Source organism: Aedes albopictus, chromosome 3 (genome assembly GCF_035046485.1).
Source record: "Aedes albopictus strain Foshan chromosome 3, AalbF5, whole genome shotgun sequence".
NCBI classification, from domain to species: domain Eukaryota; kingdom Metazoa; phylum Arthropoda; class Insecta; order Diptera; family Culicidae; genus Aedes; species Aedes albopictus.
In genome coordinates, this window is record NC_085138.1 from 142,193,578 (window position 1) to 142,218,577 (window position 25,000).

Below are 25,000 nucleotides of genomic sequence, written 5' to 3' on the forward strand. Positions count from 1 at the left end.
TTGCGAGTTCAAGAAATGTATGGAAAAACAACCAGATCAGTCGACGCACCAAAATCCGAAATTTTAACCCGAACGTGAAATCTGTGTTTTTTTACGCCAGTGAAACCTGGTGTGTATCAGTGGAAAACACTCAACGACTACAGGTCTTCATCAATAGATATCTCCGGTATATAATTCGTGCATGGTGGCCTCACAATTGGATCTCCAACGAGGAGCTCCATCGTCGATGTCATTGAAATCCGATAGCGACAGAAGTTCGAGAAGGAAAGTGGAGATGGGTGGGACACTCTTTACGTAGAGGCGGAAACAAAATCTACAAGTAAAGAGGTAGATTGGAAATCAGCAGAGGCAGGCCCAGAGGCACAGGGCGGTGCAGCCTCAACAAGAAAAGGGAAGTCGAAGGAAATTTGACCTGGTCACAGGTCAAGGCGATAATGGGCTATCGCCCAAAATGGAGATCTTTCAATTCGGTCTTCTGCATTATCATGAGTGCTGAGGACCAAAAGTAAGTAGGAAAGAGAAGTAGATTATATCAGCAATTAGAAATGGTTTAGCCGACGAACATTGGTGGCAGATAAACAACCCAATAAAAACGATAGAATAAATAAAAACACAAAAACCGTCCCGTTCTTCCGAAAACGCTTGCTCTTTGTGAATGAACTTTAAATCATCCATGACGTCTTAACATCCAGACAGAGCACGCGGAGCCTCGTACTGAACATTAACCCGTATAAATCCATTAAGCAATACCTACTACGTATTCCTGGTTGCGTAAAAAATAACACATAAAAGGAAGCAAAGAACTGAAAACGGACGAGAAAATTCGACCCCCGGTTTCGCTTTCAATTTAAAGCAACCAGCAAGCAACAGCAACAAAAAAAAAACACGACGAAGAATGTAGAGCACTGGATCAGCTGATTCGTAGTTTATGGCTCCCGCCGCGGAGTCCGGAGTTTGTTTTGCTTTCATGCATACATACATTTTAAAATCCATTCCGTCGAAAGGAAGGAACGGAAACGCGTCTATTTTCACTCTCGACGCCCGACGACCGACCCGACCGTGTATGTTCTGTTCACACATTCATACCAATCCGACTACGGCAACGACGACGGGTAATAACAGCAACAAAAACAACCCAAAGCATTGCATTGGTTAGACTACGATTTTAGAGCGGATTCGAAATTTTGGCAATTTCAATACAAATTGTGTACGACGACGATGGGTGGTGGTTGGGATTGGGAGCCGGCCGGCGGCCTTGCAATGCTCGCGCGTAAACTGGATCAGTTGGAAATGATATATTGGCCATTCGGTTCGTTGCTGGCTGGCACCGTCGTCGCCATCGTCGGAACTGTTACGATAGGACGAGATGGGCGGGAGTGTGGTGGAAACATGCGGGAAGTGGAGATTTATATCGTTTTCACTTTCATTGGGCCAACTTTGCGGAACGCGGCATCGTCGACGTCGTCGTCGTTACGTTCCTTTTTTGTGTTCGTCGTAGTCGTCGACAACCCAGTTCACCGACGTAACACAGAGGAATTGTCGGGCGGCGGCGTGCCGGTATGGGCGCCCACTTACTGTCGTACTCTGCGCTGGCTGTTCTGTTGTCGTCAGACTGTATTTCGTAGAAAAGCTTGCCTCCCCCGATTCCCGATGATATATTGGATTCTATGTACACCCGCTACTGACTGAGAGTAACGACCGTGTCCGTGTACGTCGATTCCAACAACACACGGGACGTAGGAGGACGCACCATCGCTGCTGCTGTTGCTGGATGGGGTTCTGATGGTGAACTAGAACTACCTACATTGTTCATTCGATGCCGGGATGCCGGCTCTTGGTATTCGCAATCCGTCTAACACCGACGGCAGCAACAGAGCTAGAGCAGATAGCTGACGGTGTTTTGAAATGTGAAATCCCACATCCTGCGGAGAGGAGGGGCTTTGCTGCTGCACAGATCAATGGATTTCGGATGTTCCGGAGTTTTTGCATTTCGACAGGGCTTTGATCTGACTGACTGAACAGTGCACAAGTTCGTCTCGATTGAGAATCAATCAGCAACACCGATGCAACGCAACTATGTGAACACGGCTAAATTGAATTCCGATGGATATTTTTGGTTTCGAGTTAGCTGCGATCCATTGACCAGGTGGATATTGGGATTTTGCTGTCCGAAAAGCGATGCCCCGCTGCTGTTGGGAGGTTTTTGAATTCGGAAGTCGGTATACGCGTGCAAATTGTTTAGACTAGTGAGAAATTTGATTTTGCGTTTTAGGAACCCACGGTCAACCAACTAGGATAATGTTACTGATTTGATTGCAGTCAAATATAATGAAAACTCACCATCAATTGACACTCCAAGTGATTTAGATAATGCCGTTGACTACAACAACCTTCATTATGGAAGCTTTCGAAAAAGCTTGCCCTCTGTGGTCTGTAAAGACAACTACAAGAAAAACCTCTTTATGGAGCTCTTGCCCGGCCAAGCTCAGGAAACAATGTAGAAGAAGTTGGAACCAGAGTTTAAAATTTTCATTTTCAGTGAGTGAAGTTCAACGTGAATTTTGAAGATACTCAACTGAGGGATCAAAATAAAATTCATTTTGGTGAATGAATTTTTTCACCTATTCATTCATTTTTCTGTCACCGACAATTTTCACTGAGAAATATAACTGGACCGTAACTCCCGATTATACATCCAATCACCACAAAACTTGTGAATAGTAGTTAATTAGAATATTGATTATGTTCTCTATTTGTCCATTAAGTCGGATTTTGCGTCTGTTAACAGAAATTGGACATTTTACGATGTGCGAAAAAATATTCGTGACAGAGAATTGAATGAAAAAAGAGAGGCATTCAGCTGACAATGAATGTGGCCAAACACGAATGAAAAAATGAGAATGTCAATCTTCACTTTCAATCTTCGATTGTTTTACTCTCTGGTTGGAACAGACCAAGGGCGTAGCCAGCTTTTCAGTCAGGGGGAGGCGAGCACCCTTATCATATTTATACCTACTATCTCTTTTATAACTTAACACAAAACGTGAAAATTGAATAAAATTATACACTAAAAGCATTAGCATTCTTTTATTTTATACATTACGTTAAAAAAAGGTCGCTTGTTCAACATCTTGGATCTTGAAACCTTCATTTGCATTGTTCCGAGTATGTCCTTGCCGGAATTTCCTTAACCCTCTAATGGATACCTGGGGTCCAAATGGAGTAATGGCAAACAAGTTGGGTATAACATGTTGATTTTATTTTTCAATACCTTCAAACTAGACCTAGTTCTATTATTTAAGTAAAAATAAAGTTGATTTCATGGCATACTTTGATTTTTATTCCATGTCAAAGTTGTAACCGGGCGATTTTGTATACCTGGGGTCCATTTGGACCCCAAATTGAATTCTCTGTATCTTTTGATTCTGATGTTTTAGAATATTTATGTCTTCGGCAGATTTGTTCGGTAAGTCATGCGCCATCTGGCGGAAAAATGGTTATTTCAAAATTTCCTCACTAGATGGCCCTTTTTGGCATAAGCAATTTAGTAATATAATGTCTTCAAACTAAATTATCGGAAGATCTAGAGCTTGTAGAAACGTTACGTCTTCGGGAAAGTTGCTCAGTAAGTCGAGCGCTTACAGATAATGGACCGATTGATACGAAATTCCACCACTAGGTGGTGCTAGTGAGCATGTAAATTTTGTATCTCATATATCACTGGATCCTTATCACTTAGAATGATGACGCCTTCGAGAAAGTTGTTGTGTTTGTCAATTACTTCCAGATGATGGGCCATTTGATTTGAAACTCCACACATAGGTGGCGCTAGTGAGCATACAAATTTTACATCTCATATATCTCAAGATCCTGATTACATAGAAAGATAGTGTGTTCGGCAAAGTTGTTTCATAGGTCAATAACTTACAGATGATGCAAAATTTGATTCGGAAATCCACACATAATATCCCAGGTTCCTAATAACTCGCTTACCGTCTCTACTATCTTCAGCAAAGATGTTTTATAAGTCAAGAATTTACAGATAATTGACCATGTAATTGACCGTTTGATTCGAACCTCTGTCACTTGATGACGCTAGTGAGCATATAAATTTTGAATCATTTTTACATCAGGATTCAGATTATTTAGTAAAATTGAAGATTCTGCAAATAAGTTGCAAGAACTTAAAAATGAGTCGTTTTACTCTGAATTTTGCTCATAGGTGGCGTCAGTGGGAATGCAATTTGTATATCTCTTATAGCACAAGAGCCTGCAAGTTATAATCCCAGTGCACAATTTCTGCGCGCACTCAGAAAAAAAAACACCGCTCAGTGCACACGCAGAGTGTTCACAGGGGCTGTTTAAATATTTTGATGAACCAAATGCATACCAGTGGATCCCAAAAAAAGCTAAGAGACATCTTGTGATATCAGAGACAAACAGACACAACAATAACACAATTGCTCACCCATATAGCTCAAGGTTTTAATTACTTGGAGTGTTGGTGTGCTCGACAATACTGTTAAGCTGGTCGAGGACTAACAGTTGATGGGGCGTTTGATTCGAAATTTCACTAATAGGTGGCGCTAAAGAGCCTATATTTTTTTCAATCTCAGGACGCTGGTTACTCAGAAAGATGGTTTCCACAACAAAACTGTTTGGTAAGTTAAGAGCTTACAGTTTGATGATGCAAAATTTCATCTCTAGGCGGTGCTAGTTACAAATTCAGTTACAAATAGGTTGCATATAAGTTGCAAATGATTACAATTTCAAAAAATATATTCTACAAGCTGTCATTTTTTTCTCTTCAGACAAATTTGAGTCAAGTCAAATGGTAAACAAGGACCAATGTATTAGTCATACATTTACAAAATTTCATTAAATTTGGTTAACTTAACCCTAAGATATAGTATCCGCACGGCCACAAGTTTGTCATGTAAGTCTAACAAACATATACCCACACATAAATTGTACTCATTGTCACTATGTTGTACAGCGTGAACCACGACGCAAAAAGTAAAATGGATAAACCTGAAAGTTATGGCAATCAATCCTAAGATAAATGAGATATTTCAATTTGCATGCTCGGTACCACCACCTACATGTGGAGTTCCGAATTATATGGTCGATTAACTGTAAGTCGTTGATCTACCCAACAACTTTGCCGAAGACTCCATGTTTTTTGAGCTCAGAATCCTGAAATATATCACATATACAATTTGCATGCTGACCAATGCCATCTACGTATGGCGAATTTCCAAATTCTACAGTTCGGTCAGTAAGTACTTCGCCTACGCAGCAACTTTTCCGGAGACTCCATCTTTCTAAGTGATCAGAATCCCGCGATATTTGAGATATATGAAATATGCGTGCTCAGTAACGCCACCTATACGTGGAGCTCCAAATCAAACGCTACATCACCTGTAAGTTTTTGACGTACCCAACGACTATGCCGGATATATCATCTTTCTAGGTGCTCAAGATCCTGATACATGAAATATAAAATTTGCACGATTAGTTGCGCCAGCTATGTGTGAAATTTTCAAACAAACGGTCCATCATTAGTAAACACTAGATAGACTGTCCCAAAAAAAATCGATGTTCAAAAAGTCAAGGTGCTCAACCCTTAAATGAAAGATTTGCATATTTGAAGCATTTTTGTAGAACATTTCGATTTTCTAAAAAAATGTTTACAGGTTCCGTCAGGGCAATTTTTGAAAAAATTACCCTTTTTCATGAAAATTCCCAAAACAATTTTTTTTTTCGTAATATTTTTTCAACTTCTGTATTTTTTTAATATTTTTTATTTTTCTGTGGACCTATAGGCATTCTTTAAGGGTATTCGTTTTTGAAATATTGTGTTTATATTGACGGCAGAACCTTTTCTGTGCTGATAAAAGGTCTATTTTTTAAGCATCTTCAAAATTTGCTAAAAAAAATACATGTATTATTTTTTATTTTCTTCCATGGAAATTTCATCTGTTAGTACTATTCATATGCGTCATTTCTCTAAAAAAAGATTTAAAATATCTTGTTTAGAAGCTGAGATATTACGCTTTTAGTGAATGGACAATTTTTCAAATATTTGCAAAACTTTGTATATTGCAATTTGTACCACTCTAATGTATGTATATTAATAAAGGTTAGGCTTAAAATAAAAGCTTTACTTGTTAGATGTTTGAAACATGGATTGTTTTTTTATTCTGGGATGGTTGGCAGTAGATTCATGAAAAGCTTTTGTGTGAATAACTACAACAATAACGGGTGTCGTGATTACTGGTAGCAGCGTAGTAAAGTCGAGATTATTTCATGGAATCCCCGACTACTGCGCTCCAAATGGACCCCAGGTTTCCGAAATGGACCATCATTTAAGGTTTCCTGTAGGCTGTAGAGGGTTAAAGACAGTTTCTAGACTCATTTACTGCATATACTCACTAGAAATGTCAATTGATACATTTCCGGAAGAATCCGAAAGAATTCTTAAAGGTATTCTCGTAAAAGCCTAGAAAATATCACTGGAGGAAACCCTCAAGGTATTCCAGTACGAATTCCTGGAGATAGTCTTGAATAAATTTCTGGAGGGATTTCCAGAATGGAGTTCTAGGAAAAACCCTGGAATTTACCTGAAGGAATTCTGGAATAGTCTTTCCTAGGTGAATTCCTTAAGGATTTTTGGTTGAATGTGTGGAAGCGCTTCCAGCATGTTAGAACTCATTTGTCCAAAGTAAGTAATAGTGACTTCCGCGCAACCAAAACTTGCGCTGCCGTAAATATTATTTGAAATGTGTGAAATAATCCCTGGAAGACTTATTGTAAGAATTCCTGATGAAATCATTGAACAAACTCCTGAAGAAAATGCTAGAGGGATTCCTGAAGCAATTCTTGGAAAATTTTTAGGCAACATCCAAGATGAGTTTCCGGAGAAATTCTTACGCGAAATTCGGAAGGAGAACTCTGATAAATTTCTTGAAGAAATCATAGGATAAGCCCCAAAACAATCATTGGACCCTTGAGTCATTCACGGGGGAATTTCTGAAGGAGTCCCTTAAAACTTTTTGGAAGAATCCCTGAAGGGCTAAAGAAACACCTTTAAAACATCCCAGGATAAACTCCTAGAGGTATCTCTGGAGGAGTTCTTGAAAAAATCAATGGATAACGTATTGAAGAATTTCTTGGAGGCAAAAAAAAAGAATAACAGGATATATTCCTGAACGAGTCGCAGGACGAATTTCTGAAGGAATTCCTTTGCAGGAGTTGCAGGGGGTATTCTTGAAGAAATTCTGGGATGGGTTCTTGAACAAATCCGTGGATGAACTCCTAGAAGATTTTTTGAAGATGATTCCTGGTTCCTGTATGCATTCCTCTAAAACTATCTAAAAGAATTCCTTAAAAATTTCCTCGAAATCTTCAGGTAATCCTGGAGAAATTGTTGTGTGCATCCCTGGAAAAGATAATTGAAAGATTAAAGGAAAGATGAAATTTCTGGAACCCCTGGATAAATTTTCGAAGGAATTCCGAGAGGGATTTCTAAAAATATCACCAGAGGAATTCCTAGAGCAATTGAAGAGTTCCCGAAGCATTCCCTGCGAAAATTCTTGGAGAAATCCCAGGAGGAATTTTTGGATGAATCCCTGGAGAAATTCCTGGATGAAACACTGAAGGAATTTCTGAAGAAATTATTGGAGGAATTTCTGCAGGAATGCCTGGAGGAATTCAAAGAGGAAACCGCGGAGGAATCCCTGGAGAGTCCTGGAGAAATCCCTAGAGAAATTGTTGGATAAGTCGACTGGATCCCTGGTGGTCTCGGGAGGAATTTCTGGATGAATTCCTGGAGAAATCAATGGAGGCATTTCTGTAAGAATCCCTGAAGTAATTCTTGGAGAAATCTTTGAAAGAATCTTTGGAGGTATCCCAGGAGGAATTCTCGGGGAAATTTCTGGACAAATTCTCTAGGAATTTCGGAAAGTATACCTGGAGCAAGCCCGTGCACAAGTGGAATCCTTGGATGGATTCCTGGAGGAATTCCTGGAAGATTCTCTAAAGAAATTCCGGGAGGAATCCCTGGAGAAAATTCTGAATTATTCTTTCGATAAATTCATAGAGAAATATCTGGAGGAATCTTTTGAGGAGTTTCTTGACGGATCCCTGGAGAAATTCTCTATAAAATACACGGAGGAATTTATGAAAAAAATATTGGAGGAATCTCTGGAGGAAATCCTGGAGGAACTTCTGGGCAAATTCCTGGTGGAATCTCTTGAGGAATTTGAAAAGGAGACCCTGGAGGATTCACTGGAGAAATTCCTGGATGAATTCCTAGAGGCATTTCTGATGGATTTTCAGGAGGAATCCCTGAGTAATTCTTGGAGGAATCTAGGTGGAGCCGCTGCAGTAATCCCTGGAAAAAAAACCTGGAGGATTTTCTGAAGAAACTCCTAGAGGAATTACTGTACGAATTTCTTAAGGAATTCCCGGAAGACTTTCTTAAACAATTCCTGAAAATATCCCTGGATGCATTCCTGAAGAAATTTTTGGGGTAATTACTGGAGGAAATCTTGGAGAAACTCCTGGAGGAGTCCCTGAAGAAATTCCAGGATGACATCCTGGAGGAATGCCTAGGGCAGTGCTTCCCCAACTGTGCGCCGCGGCGCCCTGGTGCGCCGCGAACCTTTCCCAGGTGCGCCGCAGGATTTTGGCTTTTTTGACGAAACAAAAAAAAACTCTTTATTTGTATTGCGGAACACCTTTAATTTTTTTATTAGTAAAACTTTCCTGACTCTTCGATTGTTTTATAGGATTTCTGGTATCCTTTTTAAACATATCAATTGAAACCACATTTTAAAATTACAAGTTTTTGAAATTGATTTTGGAATTCTTAAGTTTCAGCTTAACTTTTGATTCTACTATAACTTGATCAAAACTTTTAATTTCAAGAGCATTATTTACGTTCTTTTCAGAATAATTACAAGGTCTTCGAAACAGCTTAGCGACATGCATGTTTGCCGATGTGGTAGTGTGAAGAGCTAACTTTGACCTTTTTGAACCGGACTGTTTCATCAGTACTGCCGCAACCTCACTGAACTCGAACAAGTTTGTTATGTCCGGTTTCATCAATAGTGTTATATATGGCCAATTCAGGCCCAAAAGGGTTAAGTTTAAATTTATGAAAATAAGTTCAATCAAAGCCCACCTGGCAGGTCTTTACTATTTCTTCACGTGTCCCAATTTGCCGAATTTTCCAAAATAAATAAAAGTGTTGCTTTGCAATTTACGCAAAAAGTTGAAGCTTTGGTCAAGTTCTGTATAGTCATTTCCATTCAATAATAATTCTTTAACTATTGCAAAGGCTTTAGAATTTTTGGCTGAATTGTTGAAATTCAGCAGCTTGTTTTACCTTTACATCTCAGTTTCTTCTTATTTTTAAAACACCTATGATGAAAGCAACATGATGTTTGAAATCTTACAAATATTCAAACTATCTTTGAGAAATTAATTTTAAAAAAATAGTTAGTTTTCCCAATATTGAATTCTGAATACTTGATATTTATTCACGATTGTGTCTTGTACACTGTAAAGTGAAAGTTGCCCAAAATTTAAAAAAAAACTTTGTTCAAAACTTTGGTGCGCCGCGACATTTTTGGAAATGTCAAAGGGCGCCGCGATAGCAAAAAGTTTGGGAACCTCTGCTATACGGCGAATCCTCAAAGAGTTCTTCCACGAACTCTTCTTAGGATTCCTTCTAGGTTTCTCCAAGAACTCCATCTATGCTTCCTCCACCAGAGATTCACACAGGAATTTCTTCTGTGATTCTTTCAGGAACAATTCCAGGGATTATTTCAAAAATTTCTCCAAGGATTCCCCAAGGAACTCTTTTTAGAATTCCGTCAGCAGTTCCTCTTGGATTTTTTTTAAGGAACTCTTCCAGGAATTAATCCAGTACTTCCTCCAGGGACTGTTTAGGGATTCTATTAGGAAAACCTCTTGGAATTGCTTCCGGGATTCCTCCTGGGGTTCCTTCAGGAACTGCTGCAGGAATACCTAAAGAAGTTCTTCCATGATTTCTTCAGGAATTCTAGGGATTTCTCCTGGGCAATATTCGAGGATTCTTTCTGTGATTCGTTCAGGAACAACTTATTTTGAAAATTCCTCCAGATTCTCCTTCTCCTTTTTTTTCCTTGTATTCTTTAAGGAACTCCTCCAGGAATAAATTAAGTACTTCCTCCAGGAACTGTTTAAGGAATCTTTTAGGAATTCCTTTAAAAATTGCTTGTGGGATCCCTTTTGGACCTCTAAGGATTTCTTCAGGAACTCCTACAGGGATTCCTCCACGAACACTGCTAAGGATTTCTTTAGGATTCCTCCAAGAATTTCATCTGCGATTTCTTCAGGAACTGTTCCTGGTATTCTGGAAATTTCTTTAGGATTTCCTTAAGGAATTTTTCCAGGGATTCCTCTAGAAATTCCGCCATAAATTCCTCTAGGAATTGCTCTGAAGAATTTTCCAGGAGTTCCTCTAGAGATTCCTTTACGTATTCTTACAGGCATTCCTCTAGGATATCCTTCAGTAATACCACCATGAATTCCTACAGGAATTCTTTCTGGCATTCCTTCATAGACTTTTCCAGGAATTGCTCCAGGGATTCCTTCAAAATTTTCACCAAGAAATTCCTTAGGAATTCGTACAGGAATTCCTCCAAGGATTTTCCCAGAATTCCTCCAAAGATTTCTCCAGAAATTGCTTCAGGGATTCCCCAAAGATTTACACTATGGATTGTACAAGGCATTCTTCCAGGTATTATTCCAGGGATTTCTCCTTGTATTCTTGCAGAGATTTCTACAGGAATTCTTTCAGCGTTTCCTCCAGATATTCCTTCAGAAATTGGTTCAGAGACTTCTCCAGGAATTCCCCAGGAGTGCTTCCAGGAGTTTTTTCCTGAAATTTCTCCAGGAATTCATGCAAGCATTCCTTCAGGATTTCATCTTAGAATTTTTCAGGGTCTCCTCGTGGAATTCCTCCATAAATTACCCCAGGAACTTATTCAGGGATTCCTCCAGGAATTTCACCAGGAAATCGATCTTGAATTCCTTCAAAAATTCTTCCAGATTTTCCTCCAGGAATTACTGCAGGGTTTTTCCCACGAATTTCTTCATGAATTCCCACAAGGATTCTTTAAGAAATTCCTTCTAGGATTTCTCCAAGAATCCCTCCAGAAATCTCTTGAAATTCCACAAGGAATTTCTCAAGGATTTTTTTCATGAATTTTTCCCAGAGTTTCTCTTAAGATTCCAGCAGAAATTCATCCAGTAATTCTTTCAAGAATTCTTCTAGAGATTACTTCAGAGATTCCTCCAGATATTTTCAATTCTTCCAGTAAATTTATCTGATTCTTCCAGGAAATCCTCTTGGTATTACTTTAGGAATTCTTCCAGGAAGTTCTCCTGGAATACCTTAAGGATTTTTTTCATGGAGTCCTCCAGGCAGTCTTCCAGAAATTCCGCGAAATTTCTTCAGAAATTCCTACAGCAATGCCCACAGAAATACCTCTAGGAATTGCTCCAGGCATTCCTCCAGGATTTTATGTAGGAATTTTTCAAGGAACTTTTCTGGGAATCCTTTCAGGAATTTCCCCAGAATTTTCGTCAGGAATTCCTCCAGATCCAAGAATAGCTCCTGGACATCCTTCTGAAATTATGTTTGCTATTCCACTAGGAATTTCTACAGGAAATCCTCTATTGTACGGAATCATCCGCTCGTGCCGTATTCCGTTTTTCTTCAGAAAATCTTGGAACTGCTGATCTAGGTACTCCAATCCATTATCAGTTCTCACGTATTTGATTTTCTTTCCAGATTGGTTTTCGACGTGGGTCTTGATTTCTTGAAATGCACTGAATGCATCGGTCTTGGATTTCAGGAAGTATGCAAACGCCATCTCGCTAGCATCGTCCATGAAGGTGATCCAGTACTTCCTGCCGCCTTGCGATGCCTTCTCCATCGGTTCACACAGGTCTGAGTGGATTAACTCCAGCGCATCCTTCGCCCGAGTTCATTGCCGAGTACTCGGTAAACACTTATTAAGTGAAACTGACTTCAGAAACCTGAATCTTCAGGATGTACTTTTATTCTTGGCCCGCTGTGGTTAAGGGCCATTATAGGCTCTCTTTATGCTTTATGTGTGTAATTACAGTGCCATCTTTTAGGGCCAACTTGAAAAGCAACTGATAAAGAGGGTTTCGAAACTGAATGAGCGAATGGAACAGAAATACTCTATTGGCTTGAGGAAAATCGTCATAACCATTGAGATATCCCTAAAACCCAATTAACAAGCCAACATCATCAATAACTGCATGCGACTGATTTTCGTGTCAAATGTGTGCGCATGAATTGGTCCCATAAAAATATGTTACATTTCTATTTCGGCGATGAATTTTCCCGAATCCCACATCACCCCAATGATAACACAAACACGAACGCGGGGAGTGGGAGCACAACAATGTTCAACATATCTCGTTTCGGCTCTGGAAGGGACACTCACCTGATGTGGCGATTGTGCAGGTTGCGGCGGCTGCGGGGACGGACTCGGACCGGACCCGTGATGGCCCGGGCTCTGCGGTGGACCGTGCGGCGAGGGAGGTAAATGTGTCTGCTGCTGTTGTCCACCTGGGCCCGGACTGGCTGCCGGCGATGGCCACGACCTCACTGGTTCGTACTGAAAAAAACAAGATAGGGAAAAAAGTGCGGGGAAAAATATAGATGAGTACATATGATGCAAACGTGGCGGATGGATAGGGACGAGCAAAAAAAACTCGATTAGCGTACAGATATGCGGTGTATTGTGCTCGGCGTAGGTGGTGCACCAAAGTGGAAAATAACATTGCACAAAACCGACACGGCGCTGGCGATAATGGTCATCGGCGAGCGACGAATGTGTGTGTGTGCGTTTGTGTGCAGTGCATTGTAGATCAGTATCGACTTTTTTGGTTGAGGTTGCGAAAAGTTTAGTCGAGGCCGCGCGTCGAGGGACCACTCCAATATATTGGCCTAGGGCTAAACCAGAGGTTTGCAACCCCAATTAAGCTTGAGTCTCGCCAGATCAGCTACACCCACAAGGAATCAATGAGATAACTGGGGACAACACAACAATTGCAAGCGTGAAATAGAGTTTATGGTGATCAGGAAGCAGATGAAGCGAATAATACGATGGAATCTGATAAAAGCGGCCGATTCTATGCGTAGCGAATAAGTCATACTCACTCATGGGATAATTCCTGGAGGAATTAGCGAGATCCCTTCAGAAACTTCTAGAGAAATCTTTGATTGGAATTTTAAAGGAATTTCAGGAGGAATTCCAGGAAGAATCTGTGTAGGGATTGCAAGAAGAATTCCCGAAGAAATTCCAACAGGGATCCCAGAAGGATTTCCAGGAGGAATCTCCGAAGAAATTTAAGGAGAAATCCCCGAAGTATTTCCAGGAACCCAAGAATCTCCGAAAGAAATTCAGCAGAAATGCTTGACCGAATTCCAGAAGGAATGCTCGAAAGAAATTCTCCAAGAAATTACAGGAGAAATTGCAGGAAGAATCATCGAAGGATATCTAGGAGGAATCCCCAAAGAAATTTCAAGGGAAATCCCCAAAGGATTTCCAGGAGGAATGCCTGAAGGAATTTCAGCAGGAATCCCTAAAGATATTCGAAGAAGAATCTCCGAAGGATTTACAGGAAGAGTATCAAAGAAATTTCAAGAGAAATCCCCGAAGGATTTTCAGGAGGAATGCTCGAAGTAAGCCGCAAAAGAATTCCAGCAGGAATCTCCAAAAGAATTCAAAGAAGAATCCCCAAAGGAATTTCAGCAGAAATCTCGTAAGAATTTCCAGGAAGAACCCTCAAAAGAATTCCAGCAGTAATCCCCAAAGAAAATACAGCAGGAACACTTCAGAGTAATTGCAGAAGGAGTCCCCAAAGGAATTCGAAGTGGAACCTTCAAAGAAATTCCCGCAGAAATCGCCAAAGAAACTGCCAGAGAAATTTGCGAAGGTTTTCTTGGAGGAATCGCCGAAAAAAAAATAGAAGCAATCCTCGAATAAATACCAAGAAGTATCCATGAAGGAAATCCAGAAAAAATTCACGAAGGAATTCCAGAAAGAATTCTCGAAGGAATTCCAGTAAGAATTCTCGAAGAATTTTTTTTTTTTTTTTGTAGAGTGACCAGGTGGAGCTGCATGACAGCTGATAGCAAAGCCTGGACCCTTTCCCAACTTTCCCCCTACTAGTACCAATACTCACGATGGACTAGACCGGTGATTCCCAAAGTGGGCGAAATCGCCCCCCAGGGGGCGAAAATCAGGCCGAAGGGGGCGAAAATTTGAAATACCAAATTTGGGGGGCGAAAATACCAAATAGGGGGGCGATTTTTCAAATAATTGAGAAATATCAAAATGAAATACAAGTTCAGAATGTTAACTAAATCATTAAAACTCCCTGACATTTCAAGATTTTTTGTTTATAGAATTTGAAAAATTGATGTTTCGATACCAACTAAATTTTACAGAATTTTTGATGTTTATGTGAACTTTTTGCTAAAATTCCAAGAAAAAAAGGCTGCTACACGAATTTTCAAAAGAATTCCTAATGATTCAGGAGATCCAATAAATGAAAAACTCCTAGGCAAAAATTCATGATTGATTTTTGTCCAAGTTATGTAAGGAACTCAATAAACAAGTTTTGTTCTTAATTTATAGGGTAAATGTACCAATAGTGGAGCTATTAGTAGCTCCTTGTAAATAATTAAATAAAATTGATAATACTAGAAAAAAAAGTCTGAAAACGTTAATCGGTAGTTTTCCACTTAAATTTCCTAGGAAAAATGTAAAAACCATTGTCTATTTCAGTTTTTGCTAATAAATCACTTGCAGCAACTATAGGTACACGGTTCCTATTATGGAGATAAAATTTAACATTGGTTCCTATAGTGGCGCATCCCATTGAATTCTTATGGGACCCACCATTATAGGAACACTACCACCACTATAGGTGCAAAAGAGCAAAAAAATAAGGAAAATTATTATTTAAAGTAGATTTTTCGGCAAATCCTGAACACAAAACTGTATCAATGTTAATAATTAGGTCTTGAATTAGGTATGATGCATCTATTAAAAATCTAGATTGAGTTTAAATAAGGGCGAAAGTAACATGAGAGAGTTCTCTTCATCGACTCTCTCTTCTGAAAATTAAAGTGACAAGATGCAAATTCAATCGAACTTTTTTACTCTTAGACGCTAGATTGCATCGCAACCTAGCGATTTATGACCAAAAAGTGCAACCATCTTATCACTTTATTTTGAAGAAGAGAGAGTCGATGAAGAGAACTCTCTCATGTTACTTTCGCCCTTATTTAAACTCAAACTAAAAATGTCATTTGCAAGGTTTTTGGTCGAAATAGTGCTAAATTTCCACTACAACCACTATTGGTGCTACCTCTGTAGGGTCTAAAGAGTCGCACCTTAAGTAAGTAAGCTTCATACCCCCATTGAATATAAGTCGTAATATCCTATCCCTTTTGATAGTAGACAGGATTCACGAAGAACGGGACAAGAGAGGGAGAGAGAGATCGGAGCGGAGAGATAGGAGGACGTGATCTGGTGACCGGTAGCAAACGGGAATCGCTCTGTGTAATTTAATCAAAGTTCAGGTGTTTTAACGGTATTCTGGTCCAGCTGTATTTCTATAAATAGTCCGAACTAAACCTCACAACCTCCACTAAGGGAGCTTTTACCCTATGAGGTTTAGAGTCCGTTCTGTTTTGCTCGATTATGTTCAAAACTATGAATAGCACAAACATGATTTCAAGATGTACTGTTTTTACATGCAATAATGCAGTTTTTTTTTAAAGGCCGACAATTAACGCATTTGAATTATAACTCAATGAAAATGAGAGCGGTACTAATTCAGGTACGTCAAATATCAGTTTTTCCATAATAGTGTCAAATAGTGGGCTGTTAAAGGCTTGCGGTTATCAAATTTTTAGCCTTTTATGATGAAAAAGCTTAATCTCACTTAGGGGGGCGAAAATATTTCTTTCAAGCTGCAAGGGGGCGATACCTCCTAAAAGTTTGGGAAACACTGGACTAGACGATGTCGTCAACTTGAGCAAAGTGTGTAGTAATTAGTATTGGGTCGTAGTAGTTTTTAAAATTACTGTGTTTTAACTATTCCCATCGCACTAGTGTTTTGACCGAATGGAAGCTCCAAAGATGATATGATAATTGAACAATATTTCAATAATCGAAAATCTCTGAGATCACTGGACAACATTCAGAGAGAAAAAAAAGCTGTACATGTTAACGCCTTCAAGGCACTATTCCTGAGAAATATTACAAAGAAGAGCAAAAAAATTGTCATAGCTAACTTTACAGGTTTGATATTTTTAAAAATTATTCGGAGACAGCTGCCAGAGCTAGCGTTTTTAGCCGATATGGGCAACTAGTTTTCTGATAGCATCTCTAAACAATAAATCAAATAATAACCTAAGTTTTTTACAATACATTCTGAAAATTATTTCAAGCTGATTACCAATAGTGTCAATAACCGATGTTGGTCATTGACAGCACCAGCATCATCCCCAAATAACTCTCATATTAGTGTTAGGTAACACTTTTTGAGCTTCCATTCGATGTTGTAATGAAATCAGTCAAACCCTATACGTCGAAATATAGTCTATAATGTGTCAAATTGCGTTCTTAATTTCGTCTAGTCGTCTTCTGCATATCTGTGATCATCTAAGTCCGAAGTATTATTACATCCACCGTAACCCTTTAGATTGTCAACCGTCCTAAGTCCTAAAGAAACATGTAACAAAATTCCTGCTTTTTTGGTCAGTGTTATAATACCGTCTAGAATATAAAACAAAAAAATTTAAGTCAGCTGATTTTTGTGTCAAAAATTAAAATGATTAAGATTATTTGTCAACTTCTATATATTCATCCCTACAAAACCTATAAAAAGAAGAAATACAAATATAAACTCATTTCTAAAATCAGCAGTTTTGACTGATTAGGATCCAGAATTTTCTAAAGGTAATAAATTTAATTGTCAACGTTACCTAATCTGTAAGGCTGTAAGTCAACTTATCCTAGCGTCCCCTGTCCTGTGTACTTTCGAATTCAAGTGATGAATGATGAGTGTAACGCAGAGACCTCCCCTACCCACTCTTGGGTTACGTTAAATTCAACAATTATTGTTAAATTTGAGAAAATTTTAAGAATGCAAAGATTAGGTCTATGCAAGCTGAATTATAACTTGTGATAAATGCACTACGGATACTCCTTTGGTTCCCATTAGCACTTACGGCCGATTCCTTCACTTGCGCTCAACTCGTAAACCAGATATATCTAGCTCAAAGTCCAAGCAGTGGAAAATAAACTGGCGCTAAACTGCTAATGGGTTAAGCCCTCCCATCGCGTCAAGATTGAATATCCATGGGGAGGGAAGAATTCTCGAAGAAATTTTAGAAGGAAACTCCGGAAGAATTCCAGCACGAATTCCTGAAAGAATTCCAGTCGGGATTCCCAAATAAATTCCAGCAAGAATTTCCAAAAAAAAATTCGAAGTGGAATCTCCGAAGGATTTCCAGGCGGATTCTTTGAAGGATTTGCAGCAGAAATCCTCCGAGATTTTCAAGAAGAATCCCCTAAATATTTCCAGAAAGAATTCCCCGAAACATTTCCTGGAGGAATTCCAGAAGGACATCCTGGAGGATTCCCTGAAAGAAATCCTGGAGAAATTCTTTTCGTAGGAACTCCATGAGCATAAAGGATCAAGGAAATCCTGCAGATGTGCTTGATTATAGTCATAAAGAAATCCTTGAAGAAGCTCCTGTAGGAATTCTTCAAGAAACAGCGGAAGTTATTATTCATCTAACTTCTAGAGGCATCCCTGAATATTCCTGAAAAAATCTCCGGAATAAACTCCTGGAAAAATCGCGAAAGGAGCTTCAGGAGGAATGGCTGAAAGAACTCCTGGAAGAATGTTAAAAGGAACATCTGCATTGATCCCTGGAGGAACGTCTGGATCCCAGGAAAACCTTCTGGTGTAATCCCTGGATTATTCCGGAGGTGTCCTTGGATCCTGCAATAAGAATCGCTGAAGGAAATCCTAGAGAGACCCTGAAGAAACTCCTGAAGGAATTTCTGGAGAAATCCCAGAAGGAATTCCAGGTGGAATCTCTGAAGGGGCATCTGTACGAATCCCTGAAACTCCAAGAGGAATCTATGAAGAACAATTGGACTACTCCCAGAAGAAACTTCTGAAACTTGAAGAAACTAGAATTAAACTTATAGAGACATCCCTGAGTTCTCCTGCAACTGGGCTGGGGGATATCCCTGAAAGAACGTCTAGAGCAACCTTCGAAAGAACTACAATACTGCAGCAATCCTCGAAGGAACTTCTGGATTAATTGCAGGCGGAACATCTGTAGAAATACCTGAAGGAACTACTAGACAAATCCCTGAAATAATTCCTGGAAAAAAATGTGAGGCATTCCGAAGTAATTTTTCAGAAGGAAACCCAAAAGGAATTCCAGGAGAAGTTACTGAAAAAATTTCTGGAAGAATCCTTGAAGGGACTACTGCTGAAGTTACTAAACCCTTTGTGATAATCATTAAAGGAATCTCTGAGGCATCCCCGGATTTGCCTGGAAGAATCCCTGAAGGAAGTACTGGAGCGATACCTGAAGGAACTCCTAGTGAGATCCCTGAAGGAACGCCAGGAAATTAATGATTGGAATTCTAGAGGAATTTCTGGAGCAATCTCTGAAAGAACTCCTGAAAGAATTTAAGGACCTCGTATAGGTATCCCTGAAGGAACTTGTGCATGAATCTCTGATGAATATTCTGAAGGCATCCATGATTTTTTCGGAAAGAATCTCTGAAGGAACTACTGGAAACACTAAAGATCTGCAAAAGAACTTCTGAGAAATCCTTGATTGAAATTTTAGATAAATTCTCTGAAGAAATTTTAGGGGGAATTCTCGAAAAAACTCCTATAGGAATGTGCATACGAAGAAACTCCTGGATTAACCCCAGTGGTACAGTGGTGCCAACAATGTTCATAACATTGATGTATAACGACAGCCCTTATTCGGCCCAAATTTTCTTAGACCCACGGTGAATGGTGACTTGACCGTACAGAGGGAGGCCAAAATGTTTGGGATAGGCAACTTTGATTTTCTCTCACAAAAAAGTTCAACATGCTGTAACTTTTCATAGAGTGCATCGAAAATTCCTCAATTTTGACTATTTTTCATCCTATTATATGTGCATCATTGGGATAAATTTGAGCTCGATTGGTAAAGCTTTCGCGAAGCTAGAACCATTCTCACAAAACACTATTTTTTAGAAAACTAATTTTTGACCTACCATATCTCGGAAATCAATGAACCGAATTGAATGAAATTTTGAACGTTTATCAACAATATTGTCGAGAGCACAGCGAGCAGTAACGGTCAAAATGTAGGCCGATGGATCTTCCCAGATCGAATAGATAGAACTTCAAATGAATCTTTAGAAAGTCCAATACTGTCACTAACACAGTCAGAAATCCACTAGTTTATTTCTTCTTAACTCTTTTACTTAAAATCGACACTTAACTTAATTCACAAGATTATATAGTTCAAAATTAAATATTTAAAGATGTTTCACTAAACTTCAGATGGTAGGTTGGCGCAGAGATCCACTTCGTGTAATGGCGCCAAGATGGGGCTTCGGTGCAGAAAAGAGAACGATGCTCGTTACTTGATCTCCTTTTATATCATGGTGCCCCGGAAGGCGGTGGTACGCCATGATAACCTTTTCGTTGCCTTTGAGCTTTTATCGTTCTACACGAACGAGAGTAACGTCTAATGTACTTAAACGGCTGACAGACAGGTGGCGCTTAATTTCCATTTTCGTGATGTGCAGGGCATATACGAACATACTGGCCCCTCAAAAACGACGTTTCTGTCAAGCTCCTATATCGTTGACAGCAGGGATGCCAGATGTGAAGACATGTCTTCAATGTGAAGACATTTGAACTTCTGTGAAGACATTTATTTTTGTGAAGACATATTGAAGACATTTCATATTATGTGAAGACTTTTGAAGACTTTTGAAAGCTTAAAAATAGTAGTATATTTTTGATCCAACCCAATAATTCAAATCTTGGAACAATTTCAGTTGAAATGCGTTTCAACTTTTGTTGATATAAACTTACAGATTCCTACAGTTTCTCGTGAATTCCTCCAGGAGTTTCTCAAGAATTCATCCAGGGACTCTTCTTCCAGGAGTTCCTCAGGTATTCTTCCAGGAGTTCCTCAAGAATTTCTCCACTAGTTGCATGGAGATTCTTCCAGGAGTTTCTCGGGAACCTCTTCAAGAGATTCTCGGCTATACCTCTAGAAGTCCCTCTAGGAAATTCCTCCTGGAGTTCCTCGGGAATTCCTCTCGGAGTTCTTCAGGAATTCTTCAAGGAGATCCACAGGAACCCCTTCAGAAGTTCGTCGAAAACACCTTTAGGAGTTCCTCAGGAATTCCTCTAGGGGTTCATCGAAATTCTTCCCGGAGTTCCTCAAAAATTCTTTCAGGAGTTCCTCGAGAATTCTTCCATAAATTTCCCAAAAAATCCTCCAGGAGTTACTCAGGAATTGCTTCAGGAGTTTGCCGGAAATTTCATCCGAAGTTCTTCGGGAATCCCTTCAGAGATTGCCTGGGAATTCCTCTAAGATCTCCTTAACGAGATACTCAGGAATTCCTCTAAGAACTCCTTTACGAGATACTCGGAAATTCCTCCAGGAGTACCTTGGGAATTCTCCACGAGTTCCTCGCGAATTCTTCCAGGATTTCTTCGGGAATCTCTCCAGGAGATTCACGGGTAGACTTCCAGGAGTTTCTCGAGAATTCCTAAAGAATACCCTTGGGAATTTCTCCAAGAGCTCCTTGAGAATTTCTCCAAGAGCTCCTTGGGAATTTCTCCAAGAGCTCCTTGGGAATTTCTCTAGGAGCTCCTGGGGAATTTCTCCAGGAGATCCTCGAGAATCCCTCCATCATTTTCTTGGGGAAGCTTCCACGAAGGAGGGCTTTCAGGAGTTTATTAGAAGTTCAACTGGATGTTCCAATGGATACCTCCAGTTACTCCTGACGAAATTTCTGAGGAACTCCAGGAGTATTTTTTTGGAAACTTATGGAGGAATTCCCGAGGTGGAGTTCCCGAGGAAATTCTGGTGGAATTTCTGAGGAAATCCTGGAGGAACTCCTGACGATTTCCAGGAGGAATCCCTAAGGATCTTCTGGAGAATTACCCGAAGATCTTCTTGAAGGATTACCCGAAGATCTTCTTGAATAATTCCCGAGGAACTCCTGCATGAATTCCCGAGGACCTCCTAGAGGAATTCTTGAATAACTCCTGGAGGAATTTCCGATGAACTCCAAGACGATAATGCCCGAGGATCTTCTGGAGGTATTTCCGAGGATATACTGGAGGAATTTTCGAGAGATTCCGGGAGGAATACCCGTGGAACTCCTGGATGATTTTTCGGATTTCTTTGTAGAATTCGTGGAAATAAATACGAGAAACTTCTTTAGGAATTTTCGAGAAAAACCACGAAAAGTACTAGGGAACACCTGGAGAGAATAATGCATTATTGCTGGAGGAGTTCTTGATGAACTTCTGAAGTAAATTTCATGGAAATTCTGGAGGTAATTTCCTGGAGAAATTCTCGGAGACTCTTGGAAAAATTTCCATGAAACTCCTGAAACTCCCCGTGGATTTTCTGGAAGAATTTTCCGAAGAACTCATGGTGAAATTCCCGAAGAACTCCTAGAGGAAAGTCCGAGGAACTTCTGGAGGAATTCCTGAAGAACTCCTGGAGGAATTCCCGAAGAACTCCCGTAAAACCCCTGGAAGAATTCAAGAAGAACTTGTGGAAGAATTCCCGAAAATTTCCTGAATAATTCCCCAGACACTTCTGGAGGAAATCCCGAGAGACTGCTGGAGGAATTCCCGAGGAACTTCTAAAGGAATTTCCGAGAACCTACTGCAGAAATTCCCAATTATCTTCTGGAGGAATTCCCGGTGAACTCTTTGAGAAATTCCTTTTGAGCTCAAGAATGAATTCCCGAGTATCTTCTGGAAGAATTTCCGGATTTTTTTTAGAAACTCTTGGATATAAATCGGAGGAATCATGCATTATTGCTGGAGGAGTATTCGGAAGACTTCTGAAGTAAATTTCGTGGAAGTTGTAGATGAAATTTCCGGATAATTTGTGTAGTTAATTGAAAAAAAAATCGTTGAGAAATTCCCTGGGAAATCCCGGAGGGACTCCACCACAATTATTGGAGCAATACTTCGGTTGCTTCCAAGGGGATTTCCGTAATATTCTTGGGGAATCCATGAAGGGATTTCCGGGAAATTCCTGGAGAAATTCTCTAAGACTCGTGGAGAAATTTCCATGAAACTCATTAAGGAATTTCCTTGGAGCTCCAAGATACACTACACTCTCTGGGACTTTTGTAGAAATTGCCTGGATTTTTTTCATGAATTTCTAAAGAACTGATGGTGGAATTTCCAAAGAACTCTTGGAGAAATTTCCAAGGGATTCCTGGATGAATTCGCGAGGATATTCTGAAGGATTTTTTGTAGAAATAAACCCGAGGAACTTCTTGAGGATTTTTTAGAAAACCCTTGAAATATTCGAGAAAAATCCTGAGGAAACCATGCATTATTGTTGGAAGACTTCTTGGGAAACTCGAAGTAAATTTCATGGAAGTTCAGGAGGGAATTTTCAAATAATTTATGTAAATATTTTCAGTAAAATCATGGAGAAATTCCCCGGGTAATCCTGAAGTAACTCTACCCCAAATGCTGCGAGAATTCTTCGAAGGTTCTTAAGAAATTTGCATGGTATTCTTGGGGAAGCCATGGACGAATTCCCGAGAAACTCCTGGAGAATTTCTCGAAGACTTCTGGAGAAGTATATCTGGAAACTTGGAAAGTAATTCCCGAGGTACTTCTGTAGGAATGTATGAAGAGACTTCCCGGTGAACTTAATAAATTTGTTAGGAAGCTTTGTCAGGAATCACAAAAAAAAAAACTGGAGGAATCCCAGAAGAAACTCTTGAAGAGATTTCGGACTCTTGGAGGAATTAAAACGCCTTTCTTGATATAAGATGTCATCATTAAGGTCATCACGCATTACATATTACTTAATATAGAGCGCAGTGTGAACATAGCATAAATTTTGATTTTTAACATTAGTTTTATACCGAAGCCACAATATGGTGTGTGAAGACATGTGAAGACTTTTCAACGTGCCTTGCGAAGACATTCGAAAATTTCACCTGGCATCCCTGGTTGACAGCTAGCTGATGACGGATGACTTGCATATGCATTACTTTTCGACGATTTGTTTTGGATGGTGCCGAAGTTGGAAGCTGTAAAATTAAGACCCGGTAGCGGGTTTTTTGAAACATAATATTGTTGGACAGGTGCTTACCGTGTCCTTCTTGATAGAAGGCCTTGATTTGTTTAGTTCTAGGTGCTTCCCACGGACTGGAGATGAATTTTAGGCGGTCATTTGTGTTATCGAAGTCGAGCGTTGGTTTGAGGATGATCGTACAGTACAGAGAAGCAAACGAAGATGGCGGATTCTCGGAAAATCGTGCAAGTGGTTGATTCGGTGCAGCTTTTGGGTGCAATACAACTGAGTATGCTGATGGTGATACTGTTTCGTTCGGGTGATAATCCTCTGAAGAAGGGACTATTGAATCGGCGATTGACTGAAGTGGTGATGAATGGGTTGGCTTGTGACGAATGGAAATGATAGTCCTGGCCCCTATGACAGAATCCCATTGACGAAACAGATTGTTGGACCTACAAGCTGCCTGGTGATACCACTTGTGATGATTGTGAAGCGAGACCTTGGGCGATTTGATTCCAATTGGAACGATGATTTCGTGTAACCGATTTTGGGTGATCGAAGAAGTGGTTGGATTCGGAATGCTGCGATGACTTGTGGAAGAAAATTTGGGAAATGCGATGACAACACTGACTACCGTAGGCGAATATGTAGCGATGAAAATGCGGATGACGACTGATGCTAGATTTGTGTTGTAAATCCATTGATCGAAATCGATGACCGTTTTTGCAGACCACAATGTTGTTTTATCCCGAGAAGAGTGGTTTGGCGAACGATGTTGGGAAGACCGACATTCCGCTTGGGGTTTGTTGCATGCTAGAGATTGATTCGTTGTCTGTTGTGATTTAACTTGTTGAATGGTGAGCTCGTTGATCAATGGTTCGACGACTGCGGTGTTCTTTGTTGAAACTTCGTTGATGTTGGGAGTCAGATGAAGAAGCGGTACGATGGGCTGATGAACCTTTGGACGAGCGTTGTATTTTCGTAGTTGTGCTTCGGGAGTTGGTGCTTTGGCTTGGTTTGCTGTGACGATGGCAAAGTTTGCAACGATTGGTGTCGATTGACGAGATGTAGATTTACCAGATACCACCCAGCCAAATACGGAGTTCACTAGTACTGGCTGGTTTTCGCCAAGAGAAATTCTTCCAGGAACCCGGAACAACTCGAAGAAGATTTCGGCTCCTATAATGACGTCTACTGGGTTGGTGTCAGCAAATGTAGGATCTGCTAGATGAATGCCGGGTGGCATGTCCCAGTTCGAAGTGTCGACGGACGTCGCTGGTAGGTCGATGGTCACGCTTGGCAGAACGAGGAACTCGACGTTGGTGGAGTACTCGCCAACTCGAGAACAAATGCGAGTGAGGAATTTTTGCCTCGCGTGGGTGGATGATTGACCGATGCCGGTGATGGGGAGTCGAACCTTTTTTCTTTGGGCCTTGATACGCTGGGAAAGACGTTCTGTAATGAAGCAGCATTCGCTCCCTGAGTCGAGGAGCGCACGGGCCGTGTGCTTCACGCCGTCGTCGTCGATGATGTTGATAACCGCAGTAGCGAGAAGGATGG

The 25,000-nt window shown here is 40.1% G+C and overlaps 1 protein-coding gene across 6 annotated transcripts in view; it reads right to left on the reverse strand.

Moving 5' to 3' along the window:
* LOC109408393 (trithorax group protein osa-like) overlaps positions 1 to 25,000 on the reverse strand; it is a 630,643-nt gene that overhangs the window by 440,569 nt on the left and 165,074 nt on the right. For all 6 annotated transcript variants that reach the window (XM_062858564.1, XM_062858566.1, XM_062858563.1 and 3 more), the window contains exon 4: positions 12,531 to 12,704. In XM_062858564.1, coding sequence (XP_062714548.1) covers positions 12,531 to 12,704 — 174 coding nt within the window. The remainder of the gene's footprint in view (positions 1 to 12,530; positions 12,705 to 25,000) is intronic.